Here is a 23,032-nt window from a genome sequence, read left to right as displayed (position 1 = left end):
AAAATATGCTTTTGTTGTTCAGCTGCCTAGTCATGTCCAGTTGTTTGTGACCCCCAAGGACTGCAGCACACTGTGCTTCCCTGTCCTTCACCATCTCCCAGAATTTGTTCAAACTCACGTCCATCGAGTCGGTGATGCCATCCACACATCTCATCCTCTGTCGCCCCCTTCTCCTCCTGCCCTCCATCTTCCCTAGCGTCAGTGTCTTTTTCCATTGAGTCAGCTCTTCATATCCAGTGGCCAAAGTATTGGAGCTTCAGCATTAGTCCTTCCAGTGAATATTTAGAGTTGATTCCTTTGGGATTGAGTGGTTTGATCTTGCAGTCCAGTGGTTGGTTTTAAAAAGAGCACTATGGGTTTCTAATACCATACCAAGTTTTGGCAGTGGAATTCAGTGAGGAATCCCCCTTGGGGATGCAGAATACGCCACTCATCAGGTGCCATGAGGGTCACTCTGCTTCATGTCCTTGAGCTCTGAACATTACCAGGAGTTTATTCCCAGCCCTAAGAAGATGCTCACACACCCTCCCATTATAGATAATAGGTCTGGTATTGCTTGCTGGCCCAGTGCACACATCTCTAGCCCAAATGTACCGAGGGGAAGATGAGGGGCTGAGGGTCTGGGCTCTTCTGAGGTGCTTGGAGTTTCACACTCGTGTGGACGGGGACTGAGAAATACCAGAAGTGACCCAGGCTTTTGCACAGGCTTGAGTCGGAGGAGTGTGCCTGGCTGTCATTCAGGAGCTGCAGTGATTCAGTGCAAGGGGGAATGCGGTCTGACTCGTGTGGTTCGTGTGTTCCTGCTGTCCGCTCCTGTTGGGGCTGCATGGTTTCTCGGGAGGCATATGCCCTACAGGTGGTTTTGCCATTCTCAAAGCAAGCAGCAGAGTTCCATGCACACTCACTGGCTGGGGCTGTGCTGAGCCCAGGCCCTGGAGGAAGTCCTCACCCCCATCACAACGAAAGAGGCAGACCTGGGAAACCAGCATCTCTAACTCGGGAAGGCTGATGACTAAGAGAACTTGCCCTTTCAGTATCCACGGAAAAGCTATCTCCTGGCTCCTTTCTTCCAGATGAATCCAAATGAACATTTATCTTCTTGTTTTTGAGGGAGGGAGCCAAACAAAAAAAGTTAACGAGGTGATATACAGAACACATTTTCTCTCTTGCCAGCATTAGCGATGATGGTTGAATGACTTCTGTGAAATTCTCTGTAACATTTCTGTGTGAATGCATTTTCCTGGGGGAAGGGCTTCTGCTTTCATTGGACGGTTAGCTCCAGAGTGTTTAGGCTCCAGTGGATACTAGGTACCCGTCCACACTGTGAGCGGGACCCCGCCCACCGATGCCGAATGACAGTCTTTGAATCAATCTTAAAGGAGAAAACTTTGAAATAGGACTCCATCTGTTTGTATTAGAATTGGTGGCTGGACGTTTTGAGGCAGAAGCCTGTCCTTTGGGGTGGAGTCAAGTGGAATGCCGAGAACCTGATCTCATGTTTTCCTCTTCGGTATGTCGGTTGATGCATTTCCAGAGACCCACCGCTAAGGAGTTACTGAAGCACAAGTTCATAATCCGCAATGCTAAGAAAACCTCCTACTTGACCGAGCTCATCGACAGGTACAAGAGGTGGAAGGCCGAGCAGAGCCACGAAGACTCCAGCTCGGAAGACTCAGACACGTGAGTCCGTTCGGCCTGAGTCCTTCGGCGTGTCTGTGACCTGGGGGAGAGGGGAGGCTTCCCCCAGCCCCAGGCTGTGTCTGAACCCCAAGCTGTGCGTGACGTGGGCCTGTTTGCTCTTGTCTCCTGATTGGGCTGGGTTTGGGGTTTCTTTTTTCTTTAAGAACATCCAGGCTGACAGTGCTTCTGGTGTTGGTATGGGTCTGTATCTGGAGTCCTTGAGTCTCTCTCTGTTGCCAGTGGAGTTTCTCTGAGTAAATCTGTAATAGTTGTTCACTTGCGTCTGACTCTTTGGAGTCCCATGAACTGCAGCACTCCAGGCTTCCCTGTCCTTCACCATCTCTGGGCGTTTGATCAGATTCACGTCCAAAATCTGTAAAGAGCTGGACCTGGTTTCTTTTTTTCGAAATACTGATCAGGTGAAATGACTTTAAACACATCTTTCAGTTCAGTCGCACAGTCATGTCCAACTCTTTGCCACCCCCTGGCCTGCAGCATGCCAGGCTTCTTAAATAAACACATTTTTAAGAAGAGACAAGTGAGGGTATTAGTGATTCTCTCTTGTGTGCAGGTATGTATCTGGTGTTATAAAAGCTCCACCCCAGGCATTTCCTGTAACTTGGTGTCAGGTTGAACATCTAGGAGATCTGTTAGCTGAAGAGGTGAATTGGGTCTGGGAGCCCTTTGGGTGCTTAGAGGTGGGGAGACCTGGATGGATCGGCTGCACTGACTTGAGCGGAGACTGGAGCCGGGAGGGGAGGGTCAGGGGTGTGGAGGTGCTCCCAGGGGTAGTGGCTCCTTGCCTGTGCCCCTTCACACTGCAGCCAGAAGTGCAAGCTGACCCCTGGCCCAGGCCCACATGCCGGGCCACTGGGGGAGACCCAGAGTGTGTTTCAGGGTCCTCAGGTGATTCTACTGCAAGGTCAGGGGTGAGACCCACAGACTAGGACATTGTTGAGGTCACGGTGTTGAGCCACACTGGTGGTCGGGACAAGAATGAAGAGACAGGCGGTGCTAGGCGGGAGGTGGTTCTGGACGTTTACCGTTGGGTCTGGGTAATGGGGGGTGGGGTCCAACTTGAGCAGTGTCAGGAGTCCACTGAGGGGATGGCCCTGGAGACCAGGCTGGTCTGGGGATGCCAGGGCTCAGAGAGCCGGCTTTGGCGAGGGCACGTGTGGGTCTCCAGGAGAATGTGTCCCGTCTGGAGCAGTGGCGAGATTTGGCCTTGAGGCGAGAGGTATAGGCAGACCATGCAGAGCGCCAGTCTGTAGATGGTCATTGGAGCCCTGAGCACGTCCCTGCAGGGAAGGGCTGGTCCCAGGACCAAGCCCTGCGGAACAGCCGCACAAGGGAAGAGCCTGCCTGCGGGACCACTCGGGTGGGAGGAGGTCTGGGTGCTGGGAGCCGGGGGCCTCTAGGGGAGGCCTGAGTGGGAGCATCCGCTGCTGAGCCCCCAGCAGCATGAGGACAGAGGGGGGCCTTGGTCACGGTGCATGAAGGTACAGGGTGGGTTTTGGGGGTGAGTGGAGGGTAAGAGATGGAGGCAGGAGTGGAGGTGGTGTGTCCAAGCTTGTGACTGAGGGCGGGGAGGGAGCTGAGCGGGCAGGGCTGCGTGCCCCCGTTGGGGTGGATGGAGCTGGTAGTGCAGCTGCCCCATGGGAAGTGATGGGAGCCGCATCCCCACAGGGTCTCCCGCCTCTGGGAGGGTGAGGGCAGGGTGGGCTTCCTCAGCCCCGGAGGGACCGGACCAGGCATGCAGCGCGGAGGGCCCTGTCCCCATCCCCACCCCTCCATGGAGCTGGCGCCCACTCACGGGCACACCTGGGTTTCTGTGTTAAGGGAGACGGACACAGACGGCCAGGCTTCCGGAGGCAGCGACTCGGGGGACTGGATCTTCACGATCCGGGAGAAGGATCCAAAGAGTCTGGAGAACGGAGCTCTCCAGCCGTCGGATCTGGAAAGAAACAAGGTGCGTCTGTGCGTGCGGAGAGACTAGCCCTCGCCATCAGGACTGGCGGCGTTTCGGAGCCGCTTCGGCGTGAAGCCTGCTGTTTGCATGGGCCACCTATGTTGGAATTTTGCTGCCAGGAAGCTGACAGATTAAGGGATTCCGTTCTGTCTGACTGCCCGGCGAGGCTGGGCCATGAGTCTGGGCGCCGGCCTGGTTCGCAGTGCTCTCTGTGGCCACACTGTCAGCTCAGCGTTTCTGACACGGGTTGTAGGAGGTGGGGAAGGGTGGCTGGGAAATGCTCAAGCTTTTGAGCTTTTGACAACACTCTGCCTCTGGTGCACGATGGTGTTCCTCATCAAGGCACCGCAATTTGAGGGTTGAGTTTTAAGGAATCTTAAACACATCGCTTTTGGTACTTCCCTGGTGGCTTAGGCGGTAAAGAATCCGCCTGCCATGTGGGAGACCCGGGTTCATTCCCTGGGTCGGGAAGATCTGCTGGAGGAGGGCACGGCAACCCACTCCAGTATTCTTGCCTGGAGAGTCCCGTGGACAGAGGAGCCTGCGGGCTACAGTCGTCCACAGGCCACTGTCGCAAAGAGTCGGACATGACCGAGCGACTGACAAATGTAATTTTCGATGATTTGGTTTTGTGCCTGTTGGCATTTATGAAAAACTGTATATTTTGAGGGATTGTTTTGAAGCACAGAGGCATAGTTTCTCCTCGGCAGAGCAGACCAGTGGCCGTCCCCTGGCGACCCTAGAGTCCCACTCTGAGAAGCAGGCATCATTACGTGTTTAGGTGGAGGCTGCAGAAGAGGAAAAAGGCAGCGCTGTCCTGTGGCAGCCCCTTGTGGCAGCCAGCCCTGGCGTGAGCGCTGTCTTTAGGCCCTCTCCACACGTGGCCCCCAGCGCGCCATGCCTTTCCACGGGGGACGGTATCTGTGGTCCCCCGTAGTCGAGCGAAACACAGTGAGGCAGCCCTAGGCAGCTGCTACTGCGGACGTGTCTCAGAGTCTAGTGAACCCTGGCAAGTATGGATGTTAAAACATTTCTCATTACGTTTTTTTTCCTCCCAAGATGAAAGACATCCCAAAGAGGCCTTTCTCTCAGTGTTTATCTACAATTATTTCTCCGCTCTTTGCAGAGGTAAGATGCCCAGAGGATGGTTGGGGGCCAGGCGAGAGGGGAAGAAGGGGACGCAGGCGCTCATGTCTCTGGCAGGGCTGCCTGTGGAATCGGGAGGTCAGAGCTGCTGGCCCAGTGGCTTGTGCTCCTGGAGGCCGGCTGGGCCAGGCCCTGCCTTCCCGGAGGGCCTCCTGCTTCCCCAGGGCCGTCTGCTGTCCAGCCCGTTGTTCTGGGAGCTGTTGCCACGGGGCTGCCAGCAGTGTTCACGGGGACTTAGCAGCCTGGCCCCAGTCCACACGTGGACCAGGGCTACTTGAACTTCAGTTGGGCTGCTTTCTATAGAACCTGGTTGGGTGCAACCTGGCGCCTCTGCTTCTGCCAGACTTGGGTTCAGTTCAGTTCAGTCGCTCAGTCGTGTCTGACTCTCTATGACCCCATGAACCGCAGCACGCCAGGGCCTCCCTGTTCATCACCAACTCCCAGAGTCCACCCAAACCCATGTCCATTGAGTCAGTGATGCCATCCAACCATCTCATCCTCTGTCATCCCCTTCTCCTCCTGCCCTCACTCTTTCCCAGCATCAAGGTGTTTTCCAGTGAGTCAGCTCTTTGCATCAGGTAGCCAAAGTATTGGAGTTTCAGCTTCAATGTCAGTCCTTCTAATGATGGCAATGTGAAAAGTAGATGTTTACTTTAAGGGGATATCAGATTGCCTGGGGTTCTCAGGTTTCCTGGTGAGCCCCCACAATAGGGGCCTTACCCCGCAGGGCCCCTGATTACAGCCACTGCATCCCGGTGCCCTCTTGGGGAGACCCTGCTCCCTGTAGATAGGTGCGTGCATACAGCATTCAGAGGTGTTTCGAGAGTGGGTCTTAGGGTGAATGTTGTTCTTCATCGGGTTTGTACCGACTAGGAGATGAGTTGGAAATAGTCTCCTCTGACACTGCCCTGTGGGTTCTCCTGGCTCACGCCGCCTTTAAGGTAATTCCGAGTGAGCCACCCAGCCCCATCTGTTCAGGTCGGGATCAGAACTCTCTGGGAGACTCTAGCAGGGCCACCTTGGTCCTGGGTGGGGTATCCTGGGTGGGAGGGACCCACAGGCTCATCCCTGGGCTCTGCTTGGCCTTGAATCCCCCTTGGGGAGTTCCTGGCTGGCAGAGGTGCTGAGGGGACACTGGCTCCCCAGGATTTAGGGCTGCCACCCAGTTCCATGGGCTTCCTGGTGGCTCAGCTGGTGAAGAATCTGCCTGCAGTGCGGGAGATCTGGGTGTGATCTCTGGGTAGGGAGGGTCCCCTGGAGAAGGGAAAGGCTACCCACTCCAGTATTCTGGCCTGGAGAATCCCATGGACTCTGTTTTCCATGGGGTTGCAAAGAGTCAGATATGACTGAGCGGCTTCCACTCACTGTTCACTGGTTCCATGAAGTCGAGTGTTCTGGCAGCACCCCAAGGCCTTAGCCATCTGCCTGGTAACCCTGGGAGCTCCGAGTTTCTAGCCTGTGCTGCAGCTGCGGCTGTAGACCAGAGCGGAGTAGGCATGGGATGGCTTTGCTGGTGGTTGAAATGGAAGAAGGGAGCAGAGGAAGTGGATGAAGAGGTGCACAGAAGCCCCCCTCCCCTGGGGAAAGCAGAGACTGGGGCCTGCCCAGAGCTCTCGGCCTCCCGGAAGGGAGGGGTCCGGGCTGAGGCTGCTGGACCCCCATGGCCGGAGCAGGCGTGGGCCACACGTTATATCACAGATGCCCGTGGTTTCTCATCCTCGGGGGAGTCACGCCGGCCCCGCGTCTTGTGTTCGCAGCTGAAGGAGAAGAGCCAGGCGTGCGGCGGAAACCTGGGTTCCATTGAGGAGCTGCGCGGGGCCATCTACCTGGCGGAGGAGGCCTGCCCCGGCATCTCGGACACCATGGTGGCCCAGCTGGTGCAGCGGCTGCAGAGGTGAGCGGCGTCTGTGCCCAGTGCCCTCGGGCCGGGGCTGGCTGCAGAACTAGGGAAGGGAGGGAGTTCTGCCCTCGAGAAATCAGTTACGGGTGAACTGAGTGAATCTGGACTCTCCTGGCAGGACCCAGAGAGCTCTGTGGTTATAGCACTTGTCTCATGAACACTGGATGACGTCAGCGGGCAGGTACTCTGAGCTTTCCAGATGTAGCCTCGTGCCCAGCTGTAGGGGTATGGTCCTGAGCCCGGTGTCTGTAACTCCTTGTTTGGGTTTGTGCTTTAAAGTCAGGAGTCCAGAAACCCCAGAGGTTGGGGCTCAGCAAGAGTGGACACAGCTGTGTTCTTTCTGGGCGGGTGGCTGTACGAATTCTCGGTTCTGTCTCGTGCCCAGAAGCCCTGTGGTGCTGGCAGGGAGCCCCCTCTGTGGCAGCCTGCTGTGGGGTGGAGTGGAGGGCATCCTGGCCTTGCCAGCGGCCCTGGTGGCATGCCTTCCTGAGTGAGGAGGAGGTGGGACTGCCCATCTGGCCCCTGCCCGCTCCCCCGATCTTGTTTGTTGGAAAGAGGTCATAGAAGCGCAGTCCCCTGGGGCTGCTGCAGAGAGCGGAGGTGGACCGTCGCGCAGCTCTGTGAGCTGAGCTCTCCTTCACACCCAAACCCTTTTCTTTTCCCTGCAAAACACCGGGCAGGTCATTGCTCTGAGGTTCACCTTCCAGGTCAAGTGTCCAGGCTGCCGAGCTCTTCCTAGAGGTTGGCCGGGCCTCCATGGGAATCAGGAGCATCTCAGATCTGTCCTGAGATGTCAGCTGGATGGCACGTGATGTTTGGGGCGTGGAGGGTTACTGCTGCCACATGGAAGTGGTCATGAAGGGTCTGCCCGAGTCCCCCCGAAGGGGGCATCAGAGAAAACCTCAGTGCTGACCCTTCAGGTTGGTTCTCCAGAACTCGCTCCCTCGTGAAAACATTCTAACTTCCTAACCTGCTCTCATGTTCAGGCTGGAGGGAAGACTGTTTACTTGGCCACTGTCAATTTTGAGGCAGTTGAGGGAATCCAGTATGGTGTTTGGGTAACTCCCCTCCTCCCCCCACCCGCCACTTTTGATGCTAACAGATTACAGAAATAGAGGAAAATAGAATTAAAAAGTCTCCCATATGCTTACCCAGATACCGTTGTTTTTCCCCAAGTTTGTGTCTCCATTCAGTGTGTGTGTGTGCAATTACATTTCTAACATAGCTTAGTTAAAATTATTGGACATTTTATCCTATAGTAATGTCACGTAGACCTTGCCCTATTTAATTAATAATGGTCCGTCTTTCTGATTTCTCTGGTCCCGCTTCATACCGGCTCTTATTTCTCATTTGAAAGATTCTTCGAGTCAAACAAATAGAACCAAACCAGAAACTGGTGTTTTCCTGCGTCTGTGGTGCCCCTCTGAGAACTGAGGTTTTCCACGTTGTCCTGGACCGCGTGAGGTTGTCACCAGCGTTGCCTGTGCGTGACTCAGTTTCCCCGAAGCTCCAGGCCCAGAGGGTGTGGCCTGTGTGGCTTTAGTTGATCCCTGTGTCTGTTCCCTTCCTGTAGTTGCTGACACAGGTGATCTGTCCTAGTTCTGCTCAGTAGAAAGATGGTGTGAGGCACGTGTGTGGCTGTAAATTTTTTAGTAGCCACACTATTTTTAAAATAGCCTTTAAGAAAGTGAAATTGGTTTTAATAGTATAGTTCTTAACGCACTGCGTCTGAATCTTGTTTCATCATGCAGTCAGCATAGAGAACTATCCCCTTGTTGTCGGGCTGAGTCTCAGTAGCAGGTGTGTGTTTCACACTTTACGGCACGTGTCACTGGGAGCTCCCCGCATCTCGACGCCGGCGTCAGCGTCGAATATGAACCATACGTAACACAGGATAACACGGGTTTAAGTGCCTGCCGGCTGCATTACGGTTAGCATTTTATTCCCCATCCTCCCCAGTTCTCTCTTGTCCTCCTCCTCCTAATATTTCCTTATTTATTTGGCTGTGCTGGGTCTTTGTTCCGGCCGCGGGATCTTTAGCTGTGGTCTGTGAACTTCTGGTTGCAGCCTGTGGGACCTGGCTCCCTATCCAGGGATGGAGCCTCGGCCCCCCTGTGTTGGGAGCACGGAGTCTTAACCACTGGACCAGCAGGGAAGTCCCCTTCTTTCATCCTCTGATGTGCGGCCCTTCCCCAGCGCTTGGGTGCCCTTGCTCCTGGCGGCCCCTGTCTGGTTCCCCGAGCTCTCTCTGTGCTGTCCGCCATCCAGAGGCCTGGCTGTCCTCAGCGGCCTGCTCGTGGCTGATGCCCCAGACCCAGTTACACTCCCTTGGTTTCCTTCCAGTTGGGTCACTGAGGAAACAGGAAGGGCCGGCTTTTGTCTGAAGCATTTTGAAAGGCTTCTGCATGTTTTACTTTGAGTTAATGTGTGAGTCCAATCCTCCCATGACTTCAGTCGCTCGGTCGTGTCCGACTCTTTGCGACCCCGTGGACTGCAGCATGCCAGGCCTCCCTGTCCATCACCAGCTCCCAGAGTTTACTCAGACTCATGTCCATCGGTGATGCCATCGAACCATCTCGTCCTCTGTCGTCCCCTTCTCCTCCTGCCTTCAATCTTTCCCAGCTTCAGGGTCTTTTCAAATGAGTCAGCTCTTCACATCAGGGGGCCAGAGTATTGGAGTTTCAGCTTCAACATCAGTCCTTCCAGTGAACATTCAGGACTGATTTTCTTTAGGATGGACTGATTGGCTATCCTTGCAGTCCAAGGGACTCTCAAGTCTTCTCCAGCACCACAGTTCAAAAGCATCAGTTCTTTGGCACTCAGCTTTCTTCACAGTCCAACTCTCATATCCATACATGACTACTGGAAAAACCATAGCGTTGACTAGATGGACCTTTGTTGGCAAAGTAATGTCTCTGCTTTTTAATATGCTGTCTAGATTAGTCCTAACTTTCCTTCCAAGGAGTAAGCATCTTAATTTCATGGCTGCAGTCAGCATCTGCAGTAATTTTCTAATCATTTGTTCCCTGGGTGAGTGTCATATGTCCAAAATGCTCTTAAAAGAGGACCTATAATTTGGAATGTTTGCAGCAAGTCCCATTAAACTCATCCTCAGCCATCTCCTGTGGTTGGGTCAGCCTCAGTTTTGAGGCAGCTAAGGGAATCTTGGTCATCAAAGTGACCTTGCCCCCCATCTTTGTGTCCCACAGTGAGACCATGTGCAGAATTCCTGGGGGAGAGGAGCTGTCCCACCATTGAGTCTAGCCACCACCACCACAATTTTTGGGGTGTTCTATCGCTTTCCATTGTTGCATACGAGCTGTGAACCTACCCAAGTTTTTGGATCGTAATATTTGGTCTTTATGTAGAATAAATCGTGTAAAACCAGACATGTATAATTTTGTGTATATTTCTTAATCTGTAGTTTTCATGTTGCTTAAATATTACTATGATTTGTAATCTGTTTCATTCAGCTCACTTTTACTTCACCATTTTTCTATTGTTGGACATTAAAATTGTTTCCTAATTATTTTAATTACTGAAAATCTAAGAAATAGTTTTAGGAAGCAGATTACTTGAAGAAGCCATCAATATTTTTGTGGCCAAAAAGGGTTTCTTAGACTGATCAAATTGGAATGCACGTGCGCCCTTGGGATCTTACTGTGTCATTGGGTATTATCAATATTTCAATTTTAAAAAATTGATTGTAAGTAAAGGTATATCATTTACCTGTAAGTAAAGGTATATCATTTACCTGTTTATTTATATCTCTTTTTTCTCTTTCCTGGGACACTGAACTAAATTATCTATGAAGTTTTTAGTGTTGGAATTGTGATTTTTGTATTTTCATGAATTCTTCATGTCATACTATAATTAGCTCACTTGATAGCTTGTACCATTAATTAATTTGTTACAACTTGGGGTTGTCTATGAAAACTAGGACTTTGATCATTGCTTGAAGTTTTGCAAATTTTTTTTTTTTTAATGTAGAGAAAATGACGTTGACTTACTTCTATTTCTTGTTTTGTTTCTTCCCAGATATTCTCTAAGTGGTGGAGGAACTTCATCCCATTGAAATCCCTTTGGCATTTGGGGTTTTGTTTTTCCTTTTATTTTTTTCCTTCTTCACCCTCTTACTTTTCAAAACTCAACGAGAGCCTTTGCTGACTCTGCTGAAGAGGCGCACCATCGGGGGGCCGTTCCCGCCACAGGGTCGCCTGTCCAGGGCCCCACAGCCGTTCCTTGCTGGCCTGGGGCCTGATGGACTCCGGATGGGGTGGGGGAAGGCCAGCTCCTCCAAGCGATTATTTTATTATTCTCGTTTTTAATTTTAACCATAGTGCACATATCAAGGAAAGTGTCTTTGAAAACAAAAATAAACCCTGAAATGTATATCTGGGATTATGATAAGGCGACTGAAGAAATGAAACCTCAGGTATCCTGCTTTACGTTGATAAGCACCCCCCGCCCCCCCCACCCCCACCCCAGGAGATGGAGAAATCACTCTGGTGGATCAGTGTACAGACTTGTAAATAGCGTCATTTTTACGGAAAACCCTCTCAGCGTGCATAGGAATCACTGTGTACACATCGGCCAAGAGCTTCTGTAGATACTGTCAGTGGAGTAAATATTTGACAGGCCATAACTTGAGTCTATTGCCTTGCCTTTATTACATGTAAATTTTGAATTATGTGACCAGTGATTTGGGTTTTATTTTGTATCTGCAGGGTTTGCCATTAATAATAATTAAATACCCCTCTTCGGGAACACTCCCTCTGTTTGTACCTCAGCAAATGCAGATTTTTTTTTTCCTCCTGCGTGCCCTACGACCCCTTCGGTACACTTAGAAGTTGATTTTCCTGTTTTCATTGATGGTACTATTTCTTAGTGTTTTAAATGGAAACATATCGCGCCTCATGAAGCTTTAAGTTATTTCAAGTTTCTCCCCGATGAAGCGTCCTCGTCTCGCTTTGGCTGGAGTCGCGCCCGGCCCGTGTCCCGCCGCGCCAGCTGGCCCATCCTCCCAGGAGGGTTTTCTGTTGCATCTTGTAGTGAAACCTGCATATCATCTTTTGAAACCTCAACATGTCTGAATGCTTTCATGAATAAATTTTATAACAGGATTTTTGCACTCTCCTTGGAACGTGACTCTTTAAGAGGGGACAGTGTACCTGCCATGTGTGTGTGTGTGGGGGGGTGTGTGCGTGCACGCACGCACCAATGAGGCTCCAGGAAGACGTGCCCACGTTCAAGCTATGGAAATGTCCAGGTCAGCTCCCTATGCAACTTTTAAAAATGGTCCTCTGAAGAGATGGGTGACTACTGCTGGTTGGTAAAACTGTTCCATCTTCCGAGTCGTTTTTTTCCTTAAAGGGTGTCTACCAGTCAGCCAGCCAGGTGTCTGTACTTTTCTCAGCCCGTGGCAGGGGTCTCTGGGATGGGAAGTTGAGTTCTGGCCATGATTCTTGACCGATCTGAGTTATATGTGACTTTCTTGTATGTTTGTTGATACGAATCAATCGACTCTTGCTGGAGTAGCAGTTCTTGAGTTGGAATCCAAGGCTTTTTGGAAGGAGGGAAGTTACTGGGTAAACTTGAGGACAGGTCAGTTATCTGCAGGCCCGGTGTCCTGGAAGTCACTGGGAGAGACTTCTGAGGGGGTGCTTCTTGTTTGTTCGGTAATAGAACGGAGCTAGTTTTTAAAACTCTAAACTTGTCATGACTTTTTAATTAAAAGTAGATTTGGGTTGTTGTTGATTTCTGTAAGGGATACATTTTGGTTAGGAGACATAGAACCACATTGCGACTTCTGCTCACGCAAATACGTTAAACAGGAAGAATTGAGAGGATTTTGTTTTGTTTTGGAGAGTGTTATGAGGGGGCTGGCTGTTTCCCTACGTGAGGCATAAGCCACAGGTGAGTTTCGTTCGTGGGTGGAGAAAAGCATCAGAGGACGGAGCTGTGTTCCCTCGGGGGTGTGCCGCTCAGCTGGTTTCGAGAGCCCTGTCACAGCAGCTTTCTGACTTCAAGTTCTTCAGACCTGCACATGGACAGTGGTTTCAAGACCAGACGCCGGTGTGAGATGGTGACGCTGACGGGTGGACAGGACTCGGCTCGGCAAGGTGGTGTGACCGGTTAGCAGTCACTGGTGCGCAGCAATGCACATCTCCCAGGGCAAGCGGCCGACTGCTTTGTGATTTGGTTGGAGATATCTTGTTGATGGCCTTCTCGAGGTGGGGAAAGGTGTGCTTTGACCGGCTTTGGAAAGTGGGTCCCCTTCCCCTGGGCGTTCTCCGGCTTGCTTCCGGTAGACAGAGCATCTTGCCGGGTTCAGGGGGCTAGCGTTGGCCCGTGTCAGGTCCTTTGTTAAGAGACAGAGCAGGCACCAGAGCTCCAGCAGGACCCCCTCGCACCTTTAAGTGGCAGGTGGGGTCAGCCAGACCTGTGAGCTCAGCACTCGAGGTGCATCGGGCGCCATGCTGGAGCCTCTGGCTGGTGAACGCCGGCCGCCAGCAGCCTGTCTGCCCGCACTGCAGACGGCAGGGGCGCCCACGTGGAAGCACAGCCGACCTTTTTGGGAGTGGAGGCGGTGGGCCAGCCGTGGCTGGTGGCTTACACTTTCAAAATCGTGTCTTCCACACGGGCTGCACCACTGTGGCCTGGGGGCCTCGACACCATAATAGCCTTGGGGTTGCCTCGCTGTAACCCAGTGCCGCCCACCTTCCCGATCTGACGGTTTTGTTCTCTGATAGGTCTTTTGAAGCATTTTGTTCGGTTCTTTATGTGGCATTTTGTACCTTTTCAGCAAAACATGCGGTCTATTTATAAGCATTTTTATATTTTCCCTTCCTTAAAAAAACGTGGCTTCTGTATTTCTGCTATAAAATAATGGCAATAACTGAGGAGTGCTGCTGCAAGGCGTGTTCTTAAGCACAGGGTCTGTATCATGCGAGGGTCAATAAAGTTCACAGAAACAAAAATTGTTTTTGGAATTGTGTCTTTGTGTGTAGAGGGAATAGACGATGTTTGTGTTGTGGTTCCGCCCCATGCCCCCCACCCCTGGGTCTGCATGTATGAGCTGGTGGGGGGCCTTGGAGGTTAGTGATGAGGGTGAAGCCCTTAGGACTGAGGTCAGCAATCCGTCACCCCTTCCGCCACCTGGGGAGACGGCCTCTGTGAGCCAGGAAGCGGGCCCCCACCAGATACCCAATCCGCCGGGACCTTGATCTTGGACTTCCAGCCTCCAAACCGTTAAGACAGATTGGTTTTCCTGCTTGTTTATTAAGAAATGTGTTTTATATGCAACCCCGTCAATGGTATGTTTGTTAACAGCAGCCTGAACAGGCTGAGGTGGAGGATGTCCCTGAAACCCCATGTTTCCAGCAGCTTGGGGGTGGTCTGAATCAGCCCCGTGGTCTGGACTTGGGTTCTCTTTGACGTCGCAGAGGGACAGAGGGCTGACCTAGGAGACGCCTTCCCCCCAAGCCTCGCAGAGGTGAGTGACCAGGGAAGCTTCTGGAGATTCTCGGGAATGGGATCAAATGGGCATTGGTCCCCCCATCTCGCCCTCAGCCCTGAATCTTCCAGAGCCTCTGACAGGTCTCTTGGAAATACTCTGCTTCCCAAGTTGGGAGAAGCAGATGAAACTTATCAGATTCCAAGTTTTTCCAAATATGCTGTCTTGGCGAGCGGTCGTCTTCACCGCTTCCTCCCCCTTCCCCCTGACCAGCCGCCTCCCCAACCCACCAGCCCAAGAGGTAGTTAAAAGACACGAGACAAGATTGGTTGTTTTGCCTTAAAACTTGAGTGTGCTGGATAGTGGCGTGAGGTATTTTTTTAATTCCCTTTTGTTAGTACTTAAAAGGATCTGTACAGATTGTAAGGCAAGTGATTCACACATCTCGAGTTCCTCATCCATTTGTGTGTTTCCACGTACGCCGGTCACAGCCCCAAGTCAGGCTTATCCTGTCGGGGTCTTGGGGGGCGACGGGGAACCCTCCCTCACCCCCCGCCCCCACCGGGGCTCAACAGAATTGGGAATAGCGGCCGCCTGGCTCCCCCAGCGGTCACTGGAACCGTTCCCTGTGTCGTCCGACTATCAAGGATGTGCAATGTCCCATGTCCGTCCATAGCCCAGGCCTGGGGGTGGTGAGTATCAAGAGGAGGAAAGAATGGTTTGTGAAGACAGGCACGAGATACATATATACTACTATTGAGTGTGCAGTTCCAAACCACAGTTGCAGGAAGACACAGGTGAGTACGCACCACGACTCGGAGCCCCCGCACCCACGCCCCAACCCAGCACAGAGGGCCCTGGCCACCGACAGACACGTTCTCATGCTTGGGAAACAGCAAAACACCACGGCTTACTACCCTCCCCTCGACACAGCACTCGGTACACTGGACAGTCCAGAGAGCTTCTCGACAGAAAACAACCCACCACACCTCGTAAATAGCCGTCACTTCAACAATTTGGTCAGCCTACGCCCAGAAGTAGGTCTGGGAACCAGCGATTCCCTGGAGCCTGAAGCCCCCGGTGGGATACAAGGATGCTGCAAATTGCTCGTTTTATCAAAGAAGTAAAATCCTACTAATTTCCTATCATTATAAAAGTAGAAAGGGGTGGGGGGGTAAACCCAAATCTGGAAATGATCTCATTTGCTAAGACTGTGCCACGTGTATTGCAAACACTGGAAAACCCATTTTGTAAAATGCAGCAGCCTAGAAATCAAAACCCCCCCAGAGTTTTAAGAAAAAAAAAAAGCACTTGCCCTGTCTTTTGGTTGAACGGATGTGTTGGTACTGCTTTAAGGTGCAGCCGTGGAGGAAAAAAAAATGTCATTTGGCACTATCTCCATGACAGTGTTTTAATACTGGCACGGGCTGGAGAGAGCCCACCTAGGGGACGACGGCCAAGATGCCGCCCGCACTGGAGATGGCGCAGGTGCAGCCCCTTGCAAATGCGAGATTACCAGCTGAAAAGACAAGGTTTAAAAACGGTCCTGTGGGGACAGGTGAGAGTTGCTGCAAAACCATGTTTTCTTTTGTTTTCCAGACAGGTGTTAATTTTACTAGGCTTCGTTAATACAGGAGAGAGGAAACGCCTTCCAAGAGCCACTGCGGCTGAAGAAATCCACACGTGTGTCCCCGCCATCAATACACGTGAGATTCCTTGTGACTCAGGGCGTGGGCACGTGAGGCCGAGCTGGTGGCACTTCGGATCACCTCCATCCATCTAGGACGAGAGAGAGAAATAACTGTCAGGGCCCATGAAAAGGCACTTGCTTTGTTACAGCTCCTGACCCTTGGCAGTTGTTACTCACAAAGCCACACACAGTCTGCTGGATAATCTTATTTTAGCAGAAAAGATAAATGAATTCCTAGCTCCCAGGTAAAACCAAGGGGGGTGGGGTAAGGGTTCCTCCTGAGGAACTCACTTTGAGAACCACCGACTTGGGCACGCTCACCCTGCAGAAGTGCCCGAGGTGGGGCTACAGCGCCCTCCCCCTAATCCTCCTCAGGACAACGGGTGGGGGCCCATCCTGCTTCAAGGGAATACCATTTTATACATTCAAGTATTTGCAGTATAACCAGTGGGTAGAGGCAGGGCTGCTTCTGAGCACATCCAAAGCCTCTGGTCCGAAATGTCAGTAGTGCCTGGAGAAAACTCGGGGCGGTGGGCCCAGCTTCCTGCCTTTGTGGGCTTAGAGGGCTTAAGAAAAAGAAAGTGAAATCACTGAGTCGTGTCCAACTCTGCAACTCCATGGAGTAGCCTACCACTCTCCTCCATCAAAGGAATCTTCCAGGCAAGAGTACTGGAGTGAGTAGCCATTCCCTTCTCCAGGATCTTCCCCACCCAGGGATCGAACCCGGGTCTCCTGGATTGCAGGCAGATGCTTTACCATCTGAGCCACCAGGGAAGACATCCCCTAATCTCAGGCTCCTACCACTGCCAGGCTCCATTACCCTTGCCATAGCAGCAACAGTATCTGTTTCCGAACCCAGAATCACATTTGAGGACTGCTAACCCCTGGGCTGACTTTTTAGGCAGTGTCTCTTAGGGACCACTGCTCTGGGATGTCTCTGGCCCCTTCAACCCTGGTTTTAAACCTCTGTGCTCTTTGCAGCAAGCTAACTTTACTAGGGCTTGTGCATGGATCATAACTGGTACAATGATCAGAAAGCCTCATGGGCTCAGGAGAGAAATACCCTAATGGGGGGGTTTGGCACTGACAACTGCTTTCACAGCTTGCCCCAAGATGTAAGACCCAGAAGACTCAGAACGTGTACTTGAATGTGGGCAAATGAGCTAGCCTGGCTCCTTTTGTTCTATCTCTTGGCTAAAAGGAAGATCTCTGCCCCTGGGTCTCTGTACTACGGAGCCAGTCTCATTGGTCAGGGAGCTCTCAGAGGCACTGGGATTTTTTTTTTTTGTCTTCCTCATGTTGTCTTTTGACCTGAAACTTAGCCTTGGGGCCACTAAAGGACTAAGCTACTTTTGCCATTAACTGAGAAGTTCAAGATCAAAAAGTGTGCCATGCGTAGTGTGTGCACCAGCGTCCAGGTTAAGGGCTGATGTTTCCAGGGAAAGTCACGCTTCCATTATCAGGGAAACAGGTGCATCCTTGCATTGGCCAGAGGGAACCCAGATCTTACGAGACACTTTCATTTTAAAGAAGCGGATATCCGAGCTGAAGGTAGCTGCTGGTAGGATGGCCTTACAACGCTCACTCGCTTGGGAGACTGCCCACGGCTCAGGAGAAGTGTCGCATCTGCAGGTGCCCAGGAACGCTTACCTTTCAAACGTGTATTCGCTTTCGGCCCTGAAGTAGTACACGTGGGACTTGAAATGCAGCTTGAACACGTAATCTTTGTGGATGTCCTCGGACTCCGAGGGGATGGTGAGCGAGTAGCCAAGCAGAGGCAGGCTGGCAAGGGGGTGATTGTCCTGGAAAGAGGGTGGGGGTTGCTCTGGAGAGGCGGCCGCAGGCGTGGAGCCTGCCTGCAGCCTCTCACCCTATCATGGTCAGTGTTAGCTGAGAGGTCCTGGCCTGGGTGGGTTAGCTGGACACCAGCGTGCTGGCAACCTGTTAAAGCCATCCCCCCTCCCTTGTCCAACTGGCAGACAGATGGCCCTTTTCAAGGTGGAAGCCTCCACTTGGACCTGAGGGGTCTCTGACGGCTGTGCCCTTGCATGGCCTGGCTGGGCGGCTCAAGTTCTTCATCCTTCCAGAGGAAAGCTGCCTGTCGCCCAAGAACAGAGGGTGCTGGGGGAGGGTCCTTCAGCATCTACCTACCTGGTGCGATTTGTAGAAGAAGAGGCAGAAGTTCGTGAAGACCACCCACAGCTTCTGCCATCCGTTGCTGTTTTTGAATTTCCTCAGCAGGTTCCCAGACAGCTGATTCTGCAAGACAGGGAGGCCTGGAAGGAGTACAGGTGAGGGTGCCCCCGCTTTGGGTCCCCAGGTGGGGCTGTGACCCTGAGAACGGGCTTCCTGAGGATGACTTACCCGAAACGACCTTTCTCCCTGGTAGGGGCGAAACCCTTGGGAGAGTGACTGTGAACCTGGTTTACTTTCCTGTCTGGTTGAATGATGTCCTCCAGTAATATCCTGAAGCCCTAACTCCCCCTCCGGTACCTCCCAGTGGGATCTTACAGGGAAATAGGGTCATCAGATGCAGTGGGATCTTACAGGGAAATAGGGTCATCAGATGCAGAATGAGGAGGATACGGGCCCGTATCCACTATGGCTGACATCCTCAGGAGGAGAGGACGTGCCTCCGTGGACCGAGACTGACTCGAGCGTTGTGTCTACAACCCCCAACACACCAAGGCCAGCCCTCAACCACGGAAGCCGGGGAGGCGAGGAAGCTTCCTGCCACACAGGCTTCAGAGGGAGCCTGCGCCCCTAGCCACACGATGTCGGGATTGCTGACCTCCAGGACAACCTGCTGGCGGTGCTTGTTACAGCATCTCTGAGAAAGGACCCCTCCCCATCCATTCTAAGCTCTCCGGGAGCGCCACGCCAGCCAGCGGCTCCTGACCGCCACCTAGTGGCCGTGGCTGGAACGTAGCTTTCAGCGCAGCGCCTCCTGGCCCAGTCCTCTGCCCTGCACAGCCCTGGTGGGACCAGGCATTCTTGAGCTCACATCACTGTGCACTCCCAGCCGAGTCCTCCAGAGCCCCCGTGTCACCTCTCAGAGGACCCTAAGAAGGCGCCTGCATAACTCTGACAAGCCAGCAGCTCCTTGCCAGGAAGACTCAGCGAAAAGAAGCGGATGGTGACGATCGCATAGCCTTGTCATCGCCACCACTAAATCGTTCACTTCAAAATGGTGAAATGGGCAAACTCACCACAATAAAAAAATAGATATACAATTATACCTGTCTACTGTACTCTCTCCCTTTGGGACTTTTCTGTGTTTACTCAAACCGGCACTTTTAATTAATGCCCCTAAGAAAAGAGTTTAAATGGCTCTGACGACAGGTTGCCCGCGGTCTGATGGGGAAATGGAATGGTAGGCCGAGCAGAGCTGTTGCCCATGGCCAGGGGCACTGCAGACAGTATGCCATCACCCCTTCTGGCTGCCACTCGCCCACTGGAGAGAGTTTCAGCAGGTGAGCGTGGCAACCAAGTGGTGCTTTGATGCTTCTGCAACAGCGTTAAGGTTCCACACACGTCTCACTGTGGAGGAAGGAGATTAGCACATTTTTCTTTCCTTATGCTGCTTATTTTTTTATACTGAATCCAATAACTTCCTCCAGACAGAGTCCAAAAAAACCTTTCTCTTGGCTGCAGTTGTCTTTGGAACTGCCACCTTAAAACCACTTGGCCTGGGGCTCACTTCCACGGGCTACAGCCCTCAGCAGATTTTTCCTCCAAGGATCACAAAGCAAGTATTTGGATCTCTATAGTAACCACTCAAAAATGGAAAACCCCATTCTTCACTGACGGGCTAGAACCAGGCAGGAGGTGGGCAGGATCTGGGCTGTGGTCACCACGTGCGGATCGGCTCTGCCACTCAGCCGACCCTGCACACACAGGGCTGCACAAGGCTGACTGTCACCCAGAGGGCTGTGTCTGGGCGGCGTCCTGTATGCCTCCAGGGATTGAAGAGGCATTTCTTACCGAATTCTCTACTTCTCTATGGTGCTGACTACACGTAAAGATGAGCATAAAGTGAGGCAAAGAGGACTTCTCATGCACAGCACGGCCCTTCCCCCTGGCCTCGCCTGGACAGCAGATCTGATCACGTATCTCTTCAGGGAAGATCACTGGTGGTTCTTCCCTGCTCCTTCCTTGATGGAAACATCCCTGTTCCCTGGAGGAAATCTCTGGTTGGCAAGCTTTGCCAACAGATGCCATGGGAAGTGTGAAGGGAGGGAGGAGGAGGATGGGTATTTTCTTGGGAAGAGAGAGCCCCCCCCCCCCACTCTGGAGGAGGGCATGGGGTGGTTCACTGACAGCCCAGCCCATCCAAAGGCCAGGGACGGTGAGCACAGAGTCCCCTGAGGATGCTTTGAGAAGGAAACATGGTTTTTAAAACATTATCTGTAGCAGGGAAACTCAATAAAAGCACTTGTCTGGAACTGACAGTCACTGCCAGAGAATCATCTCAGACAACCCTATCCATCAAATAGCTTCCCTGGTGGCTCAGACAGTAAAGAACCTGCTTGCAATGCGGCAGATCCCTGGGTTGGGAGAATCCCCTGGAGGAGGGCATGGCAACCCACTCCAGTATTCTTGCCTGGAGAATCCCCATGGACAGAGGAGCCTGAAAGGCTACTGTCCACAGGGTTGCAAAGAGTCAGACATGATTGAGCAAGCAAGCACGTCCATCAAGAAACCTTAGGCACAGTCCCAGTACTGTTGATTGAAAAAGTAAACGAACTGCTTTTCTTGGCTCACCATCTTTTATGTGACATCTTTTGGACCAGGCATACCTGGGGATCCAGAACTTGTCAGGTTTTAGAAAGATGCCCCCATGCCTCTCCTCCCTAGGACCCCAGGCAGTGGAGTCTGGGGCCACAGCACAGAATCTGATTCTTCAGCAAAACAGGCACACCCACAAAACCAGTAAACAGCCTCCCACTGCCAATGGGCTATGTCTGTACCTTAGCGGTTTTAGAACGTCCTGGGCTTTGTCTTTTCTGAAAGGTTAGGGATTATGAATCTGGACTGGGGGATGCTTAGAGAATGGGGTTCGGAGAGTTCTGGAAGGTTCCTGGGCCCAGACACGTCAGAGAGCAGGCTTCTCGCAGGTTCTCCTATGACCGACACCTGCCGAGGCCCTGGCTGGCCGCAGCTTTCCGACCACACCACCTCCCTGCACCTGACTCGGGTGGTGGGGGGCTCCAGGGTGCGGCCCAGCCCCGACTTCCCGGTGTCGACACACAAAAAAACCACACGGACCATCTCTGCCCTATGACTGACTCCACGAGAGAAGAGGTCCGGGGGAGCAAGAGAAAACCATCAGCGTGCAGACAACCTGGGGGTGGACTGAGGCCCAGGCCCGCGGCCCCGCAGCAGCCCGGGGCACAGCCCCGCCGCACACGCGCAGAAGGCGCGCCCACCCCGCCCCAGCCCTACCTCCACCGCCACGCTGAAGTCCACCATGGACACGCTGGTGTTGCGGTGCCAGCATACGTGCACCATGGTGTTGCCGCGGTGCGGGGCCTGGCGCTCCAGCGAGGTGCGCGACGCACTGAGGTCATCCTCTGACTCCTGGTCGCCCGCCGCCTCCTCAGGGGACTCTGCCAGGGGGAGGCGAAACGGGAGCTGACATCTCTGCTCTCCAACAAGCGCGCAGGAAGGCCTTTCCCCGCCTGCTGTCGGGGGGCCTACGGCGATGCAGACAGAGCCTAGGCAGCCCCCAATGTGCAGGAAGTCACGTTATAGTGGCAAGGGCTTGCGCTTGGCCAAGGGGCGTCCCACCAGACCCCCCGGCCCGGGAGCCGCTCATAGTATTTTATCCACCCCCCAGATGCTGACAAGCAGCAGGGCTGGCCCAGAAAAGGGGATTTCTCTTCTTGCTCATAACTGCTCAGTTCCTGGACGTTTAGCTTAAAATACAAAAGCAGACCGTGGACATGAGGCACACCGGTAAGGCGATATTCAGTGCCTAGCATGCCCTCCGAGAGCCAGAGTGGTCCCTCTGCGTCCTGGCTAACCCCTCCGGGGCCCCAGGCCTGTGTGCCCAACACTTACTGTTGTCCGGGGGGCTGCTGGCCAGGAACTCGGGGGCGGGGCCGCTGCTTTTCTCAGCCAAGTCGATAGCCATCTGTATGTCTTCCACCCACTTGTCCATCTCCGGCCGAGAACTGGAGAAGAGATGGACGTCAGATTTTTTTCAGGCCACGGGGAGATGGGGGCTGGGGGAAAGAGGGTACCCAGGTCAAAGGTCAGGCTCCCCGAGTTACCTGGCGGCCACCACGATGGACTGGCGCTGGCCTCGCAGAGTCAGGCAGTGGGGGACGCCCCATTCCTCTTCACTTTCCTCCATCTATAGGGCAAGTGTGGTCATAAGTTACAGTCAAGCAGGGGGCGGGCCACACTCAGTGCATTTTCCAAGTTTCACTGAACTGGCTACAGCCCCGAGGGACCAAGTCAGAAAAATCCCAATCGGGAGGGTAAATGCAAGGTGAAAATGCACTATCTTTCTCAGCAGAACCACAGACTTCCCTCTTCCTGACCACCGAGGAGCATTCGGGGGATAAGCCAGGGAAAGAATCCTGTGGACCTTGTCTGCCTCGCCCACCAAGGCTCACAGAATGTGGACACCCGTCTACGAGATATTTTGGGGAGAAAGATGGTTTCCTGGTCTTTACTCCCTGTGGGCAGTGTGATCACAGCCTGTCAGGGCCTGGGGGCCAGGCACCAGGCAGCAAGAGGCACGTCCACTCCACGTGGCCATGACAGCTTGCCTCTTTACCCAACTCCAGAAGGAACGCGGCACGCACCCCAATGCAGGAGTGCTGTCCCAGGGCCCCTCCAGGGCAGCCCTAGCCAAGCCCAGGTTTGTCACGGAGCCCGTGATGCTCTCACTTCCTTATCAAGTCCCTCTGTCCCTTCCTTCCTCGTTGCAGTCACTGGCTCCTAGCCCAGAGGACAAGGTCCCCCAGCCCGGGCCCCAGGTGCATACTCACGGTCATGCCGTAGAGCGGGAGCTGCCCGTGGACTTTAAATTGATTCGAGGCCGTCAGCCCCCGGCTTGTGTACAGCAAGACGTCATTGAACTAGAGGAACGAGGACAAGAGCAGCTGAGATGAACGGGCCCCGTTTGAAACCAACAAGGGCAGAAACGACTGATACATTTTCAGAACTCTGAAAACGGGT

The 23,032-nt window shown here is 53.1% G+C and overlaps 2 protein-coding genes and 1 long non-coding RNA gene across 3 annotated transcripts in view; 2 read left to right on the top strand and 1 right to left on the bottom strand.

Moving 5' to 3' along the window:
• The window catches only part of STK24 (serine/threonine kinase 24), a 95,182-nt gene extending 81,507 nt beyond the window's left edge, over positions 1-13,675 (top strand). The window contains exons 7-11 of the mRNA XM_040267370.1: positions 1,535-1,680; positions 3,520-3,649; positions 4,709-4,777; positions 6,553-6,689; positions 10,734-13,675. Coding sequence (XP_040123304.1) covers positions 1,535-1,680; positions 3,520-3,649; positions 4,709-4,777; positions 6,553-6,689; positions 10,734-10,770 — 519 coding nt within the window. The 3' untranslated portion in view covers positions 10,771-13,675. The remainder of the gene's footprint in view (positions 1-1,534; positions 1,681-3,519; positions 3,650-4,708; positions 4,778-6,552; positions 6,690-10,733) is intronic.
• Positions 13,676-14,887: 1,212 nt separating this feature from the next.
• The window catches only part of FARP1 (FERM, ARH/RhoGEF and pleckstrin domain protein 1), a 304,106-nt gene continuing 295,961 nt past the window's right edge, over positions 14,888-23,032 (bottom strand). The window contains exons 21-27 of the mRNA XM_040267369.1: positions 22,843-22,932; positions 22,117-22,199; positions 21,905-22,017; positions 21,287-21,450; positions 17,993-18,100; positions 17,492-17,643; positions 14,888-15,930 (exon numbers count right to left, since the gene is read on the bottom strand). Of these exons, the coding sequence (XP_040123303.1) occupies positions 15,849-15,930; positions 17,492-17,643; positions 17,993-18,100; positions 21,287-21,450; positions 21,905-22,017; positions 22,117-22,199; positions 22,843-22,932 (792 nt within the window). The 3' untranslated portion in view covers positions 14,888-15,848. The remainder of the gene's footprint in view (positions 15,931-17,491; positions 17,644-17,992; positions 18,101-21,286; positions 21,451-21,904; positions 22,018-22,116; positions 22,200-22,842; positions 22,933-23,032) is intronic.
• On the top strand, positions 18,169-19,077 carry LOC120883326. Its single transcript, XR_005725737.1, has 2 exons — positions 18,169-18,340; positions 18,372-19,077. It is a non-coding gene; the product is annotated as an uncharacterized LOC120883326 (long non-coding RNA).

The sequence above is a fragment of the Oryx dammah genome, unplaced genomic scaffold (assembly GCF_014754425.2).
Source record: "Oryx dammah isolate SB20612 unplaced genomic scaffold, SCBI_Odam_1.1 HiC_scaffold_24, whole genome shotgun sequence".
Lineage (NCBI taxonomy): Eukaryota > Metazoa > Chordata > Mammalia > Artiodactyla > Bovidae > Oryx > Oryx dammah.
The sequence above is the reverse complement of the archived record's forward strand: the minus strand, read 5'-3'. Positions and strand labels throughout refer to the sequence as shown.